Genomic DNA, 6,000 nt, shown 5'->3' with positions numbered 1-6,000 from the left:
CCCACAAGCAAATCTTAACCCAGGATCAGAAGTGACTCTCGGGGCGCACCTGCCTAGAGGGCGGCTGCTTCTGCAATTAAGCGGAAATCACATCCTCTGCCAGAGCTGCGCGGACGCGGAGCACTGCAACCCGAGCCGGGCGCGGCCCCGGCAGGCGGTATCCGAGGTGACTTGGAGGGTTTGCGCGGCCCCGGGCGGACCCCGCCTCTCACCCATCTTCCCCGCGGGGCTGCCGACTCGCCAGGTGTCTGTGCGCGGCCGGCCCCGCCCCCGCTCCCAGGCCGAGTGCGCGTGCCTGGCCGGAGCCGCGCCCCCTGCCCGGAGGGGTTGGGGGGAAGCTGGGCCTTTCCTCCTGAGGCCGCGCTCCCCCCGGCTGGGGCCTCGCACCAGGCGTGGGGGGTGGGGCCGGAGGCGGGGCCGGGGCGGCGGGGCGGGGCTCGCGCCAGTGCCCCTGGCTCCGCTGCAGCTTCGTCCGCAGGTCTCGCGGCAGGCGAGCGGCTTCGTCGCCCCCTCCGGCTCCATGGCAGCCCCCGGCTCCCCGACTGAGTGCGGCTACATCCGGACAGTCCTGGGCCAGCAGATCCTGGGGCAGCTGGACAGCTCCAGCCTGGCTCTGCCCTCCGAGGCCAAGCTGAAGCTGGCGGGGAGCAGCAGCCGCAGTGGCCAGGCGGCCAAGAGCCTGCGGATCCAGGAGCAGGTGCAGCAGACCCTGGCCCGGAAGGGCCGCAGCTTGGTGGGCAACGGTGAGTGGAGCCCAGCCGCCCCCCGCACCGCCCCCATCCCACCCCTTATCCCTTCCCCTCCCTCATTCTCAGCGCCCTGTTGCTTCGACTCGCTGCTTCCTGAGGGTGCGGAACCTGCTGTTCTGCCCACCTGTTGCTCGCGGTCCCTTTGTATGACCCGCCGCGCCTCCAGACTCTGACCGACTTACTTGGGAAAAGCACTCTTTCTCAGCTTCTTCGTATATGCATCTACATATATTAAATGCAGATACATATATATGTGAAAAAATTAATACAAGATTTTCACCCCTTAACACCCCCCCCACCACCACCAATATTGTAGACTTAATCTGGAGGTTCTGGGAGTCTATAAACACTTCGAGATTCTGTGCAGAAAATTGGTATGATCATTTTTCTGGAGGAAAATGCTCCTAGCTTTTATTAGATTTTTAAGAGTCTATGACCGCTCTATAAATTTTTTGAAAGAGAAAACCTGAAAGTACTGGCCCTCCCTCTTACAACCTGTAAATTACGATTGTGGTGCCTCGCCCAGGTATTTCGGGGCTCTCCACCCTGTGTACGGAGCGAGTGGTTAATCTAGGAAGTGAAAAAAATTGAGTAGGAGGCTTTGGGCCAGGGAACAACCATACCACCCCGCGGAGGAGGCGGAAGGGGACTTTGGCCCGGCCAGCAGCAGCCTCACCCGCTTTGCTAAGGCCACTGGATGTCCTCTTGGGCACAGCCCTGGTCTCTCCAAAAAATTAAACTTGGAAGTGAAAGGGGTTTAAAAAACAACAATTACACTATATTAGTAATTGATAGGGGAGGTGGAAGGGAAGATGGTAAACCAGCTGTGAAAATTAGAGAACATGCTAAAAGTCAGATAATCAGAGCCGCACAGTAACACTTTTATTAGTTGTTTGATTTATTTTCTTTATTATAAAAGCATTATAGGTTTATTTCTGAAAAGAGAAGAGGGAAACTAATTGATTAAGTTGGGATATCCGTTTGTTTGCTGCATTGTTGAACTGTTTCTTTAGGACATAACTTGGGCAATGGCAAATATAGAACCCATTAGGGGGGAAAAATGCTTGCAGACCAGAACAGAGATTTAAAACAGCAGACCCTGGGAGGCTATATTGTTTTCAGTTTGTGTGAAAGACTCCTAAAGGATCAGGCAGTCAATATTTACATACTTGAAAGGTAAAGAGAAGATATTTAATGATTGTAGTTAACGCAATTCCCTACTGTGTGCCAAGAATTGAACTACGTGGTTTGCATTCATTGTATGGTTATGTTTAAAACAACAACAACAACAACAAACTTTTGTCCTAGATGTTTTACTCCCCATTTTACAGATGAGGAAACTAAGCAATTAAGTAATACTCAAGTTCCCACAGACAGTAAGTAGGAGAACTAGTATTAAAACCACCAAGCCTGAATTTTTAAACCACTCATCAGTTACATCGTTAAGCTTTTTGGTTATTAATACAAAATGGGATTTTTGTTAGACCCCGAGTCCTCCCTGGTCTCTTCTCATTTTCCTTTAAGTAAAATTGAGGTAGTTCTGAGAGTAGGGAGGTCTAGACAATACTGAACTGCCACAGTACATGGAAAAAAAACCCCTAAATTTACATTTGAGAGTGTGACAACTGAGGCCAATTTTTGATCAGTGGCGTCATTGCACCGTTTGTACAGATCCCGTGTTAAACTGAAACCAAACTAGGGTGTTCTGCTTGGGGGACACAGGGGATGCACATTAAATGTTATTTCTTATCCTCTAAAAATGGCTAACCAGAAGAGGATTTAGACAGCCGTATTCAATGAATGGGGAAAATCAACAAAATGAAAGGGAGCATTGCTGAGCGTCTACTGTGTGCCTAACCCTGTTCTAAAATCTTCTAATGTTTGCATTTCATTAAATCCTTAAAACAATTGCATAAGATGGATATGAAGCTCCACTTCACATATGAAGAATGCATCAGTCTCTCAACTTTTATTGGTTTCTTTGCCCCAAACCCACACATGATCTGTCCTCCCTACAACATAGTAAATTCATATTGCTTGGTGAATTCAAGAACTATCAGATGAATCTGTTCTTCATGCAGGGCACTGTGCAGGTGCTGGATTAAACAAAGACTGCACTTGCTTTCAGGCAAGAAGTTTAAAGTCTGAAGAAGGAAACCTCCCTCTAAAAAATGTGTTATCACATAAAAAATAGTAAGCAACCCAAAAGAAGAACAGCTAACACATTACGGAGTTTGGAAGTACAAGTTAGACTACCAGCTAAAGGGGATTTTGAAAAGCTTCTTAGAGGAATTGGGATTTTAGATCTCAAAAAATCAGTAGGACTGGACAGGGGTCGATGGTTGGAGGAAGAGCGTTCCAGGAGGGAGCAGTGGGAATGTTCCATAGTTCACAGAATTGATGTGGTAGAACATGTCGTGGTGCTTCTGCTCTAATGCTTAGGGCAACTACTTGAATGGTTCTGCCTACTAAGAAACAAAGTGTTTGAAATATTTTGATTACAACAGGAGCTTCCCTGCAAGCCGAAGTACATTCAGCAGCCTACACAGAAGTACAAGTCAGGCAGGGAGATAAGGCAGCGAACACCTACTTATTCTAAAGCCTCAGCTTTCTGAGACTTAAAAAGGAAATCGGCTTCAAAGGAATTTAACATTAACACGCCATGGAACGATTACCGAGGGTGGTTCGTGTATGTTAATTAAAGTTCTTTGAAAAGGCCTGGGGGCTTGTGATGGTTGTGAGTATTGTTTTTATTATTTCCGTATTACTATCCTGTCTCTAAAGTTGAAACAGACACGCAATTGTTGCAGTAGGGCTGGTCTGGAAAGTCTCCTGTATCAACACAAGAAAAGTCTGGGAAGAAAGGACCCTGGTGTTAACTGCTGTTAGTTCCAGAGCCCTGGAGAATTCTGAATTGTTGACATACCTGCAAGATTGGGGCAGCAGATAATCTGCTGAAACAGAGCTGTGATAAATGAGGCTGATTTGTTGATAAATATCCTGCAAGGGTCTTGAATGCCTCAGTGTATAGGTGGGTGGTTTTCATTGTAAATCATTCTAACCTTTGTTGCTGTTTCAAACTGTGTTGAACATTTTAAAGTTGGCTGTAATTCCTGGGAGTGGCGGGTGTGAGGGGGGTGGGATCCAGGGACAGGGGATCAGAGGTATGTAGCAGCATTGTGAAATGAGTGAGTGTATTGTAGGGAATTTTAAAAATCACTTTATAAACATCACAGAGAAGACATTTAAGAACTGCAAGTATCAGCAAATGAAAAAATTTAAAGTGTCCATATCCTATTTATTACACTTACTTTGAAAGTACTACTATACTTAATACACGGTTCCCCCAGGTGCTTGAATGGGAAAAGTCCTGTTTTAAATTGTTGTATTAATACTTGTAAAACACAGTGAACAATATCCTCATTAAAATTTGCAACTTTTTAGGAAATCTGCCATAAAAACTTGAAGCATGTCATTAACTTAATTTCCCTGTTCAAGATGTTTTGAATATCTGTGATCAGAGGAAATTCTGGAGAAAGGACAGAAACTTGGTTAAGGAAGCAAGAAAGATTATTATTAATTGTGTTATTGGGGAGAACAGACTTGGGGGGTGTTCAAATCCTGTATGCATTTATGTGTTTGCCAAAAAGGAATTCCAGGAATGAAGCAGTTCTGGGAGCGAGGTGGCTAGTCCTTCAGAAAGTGGGAGGGATCAGGAGAGGGGGGAAAAAAGAGTCTGATGGTGGGGTGGCAGAGACATGCCTAGGCTGCTCTGAATGTAGTATGTCAGTAGTGCCACCTGATTTAATGTACTTCTGTGTCTGCCTAATACTGCCCATGGGCTACTTTTTGTTTAGTGTTCAGCAGATCGATTGCAGTGAGTACAGAAAAAGTGTGTGTGGGTTTTTAGTTTAGTTTTGTGGGGTTTTTTTTAAAGACACTATTTATTTGAGAGAGAGCACGAGCACGGACAAGCAGGGGGAGCGGCAGAAGGAGAGGGAAAAGCAGGGTCCCCACTGAGCAGGGAGCCCCATGGATCCCAGAGTCCTGGGATCATGACCTGAGCCAAAGGCAGACGCTTAACCAGCTGAGCCACCCACGCACCCCTTGTTTTGTTTTTTAGAAATTCTTCTCATTATAGTTAATAAAAGGAAATAGAATGTTAGCAAAATATCACAAAAACTATATTCCACACTATTAGAAATAGTGAGAACACATTCTTTATGAATAAGGTCTTGAGTGAGAGTGTGGTGGGGATCTTTCAGAATTAGTGGAACTATAACAACGTTTGATTTTGATTATAAAAATTCATTGCTCTATGTGTCACAGATAAAATGCAGGACATTCCCTTCAAGAGAAGACTGTTATTTAGTTTTTTAAAAGGGCTCCTTTAATGTTATCTATGCCCTGTCCTAGTGGTTCCAATGATGGGAACAGAGGGGAATTCACTTGACTTAGATATTCGAGGTATTTGTTGTTCGCATTGGCTCATTCTTCTAAAGTGCTTTTTTGGTCATCGGCTTTAAAACTTTTTTCTCGTGTATTAAAATAAGGATATACATATTTGCATTATTTTATCTTCAGATATAGTTAACATTGAATTTAGTTCAATTGAATATAGTTAAAATTGAATTTCTGGCCTGATCAATAAAAGCTTTATTTTTTCCTTTTCTGAAAAAGTAAGCATATTATTGGCAACCTATCTATGATTAGTAAGAAATATAATAAATATGTTGCTAGAACCTCTAGAATTTATAAGCCAGACTTGATTGATAAGTCCTATGAAAGATCATTTGGTTCCATCTCAGATGATATCCAAAAATTTAAAATTATACAATTCTGAGATAAATGTTCGACTCCAGCTATTTTGTGCATGTACACAAATGTTTGAAGACATAAATACCATACTTCTCCTGGGGGAAGTAAACAGTAGCAGGCAGCATCGCAAGTGGGAATAGAAAAAATGAGGAGATCTTTGGATTAGAGTGAACCATCTCGCTTGCCTGACTTATGGTAGGAGTAACAGAATTTCAGATCCTCTAACAATAGAAATATTTAAAAATCTATTTTCTATCTTTTGTGTAATGCCATTAGGGGTGATTGGATATTGGACATAAAAACAGTTGTTATTTCTTAAGTGCTTAAAATGAAGTAGGGAACCCAATATGTCGATTTAGACAGAAATGCATATTTCAAAGAAAAGAGCCTCCCTTGAGCATTTGGAAACACAACTCACCATTACCATTAGAAG

The 6,000-nt window shown here is 43.9% G+C and overlaps 1 protein-coding gene across 2 annotated transcripts in view; it reads left to right on the top strand.

The window, feature by feature from the left end:
* Positions 1-425: 425 nt before the first annotated feature.
* Positions 426-6,000, top strand: part of PKP2 (plakophilin 2) — an 88,951-nt gene continuing 83,376 nt past the window's right edge. Inside the window, exon 1 of one of the 2 annotated variants that reach the window (XM_026502120.4) lies at positions 426-743. In XM_026502120.4, coding sequence (XP_026357905.2) covers positions 521-743 — 223 coding nt within the window. In that variant the 5' untranslated portion in view covers positions 426-520. The remainder of the gene's footprint in view (positions 744-6,000) is intronic. The other variant, XM_057318823.1, reaches the window with a different exon arrangement.

This window comes from Ursus arctos, unplaced genomic scaffold (genome assembly GCF_023065955.2).
Source record: "Ursus arctos isolate Adak ecotype North America unplaced genomic scaffold, UrsArc2.0 scaffold_26, whole genome shotgun sequence".
Taxonomy (NCBI): domain Eukaryota; kingdom Metazoa; phylum Chordata; class Mammalia; order Carnivora; family Ursidae; genus Ursus; species Ursus arctos.
Note: the sequence above shows the minus strand (reverse complement) of the source record. Positions and strands in the feature narration are given on the sequence as shown.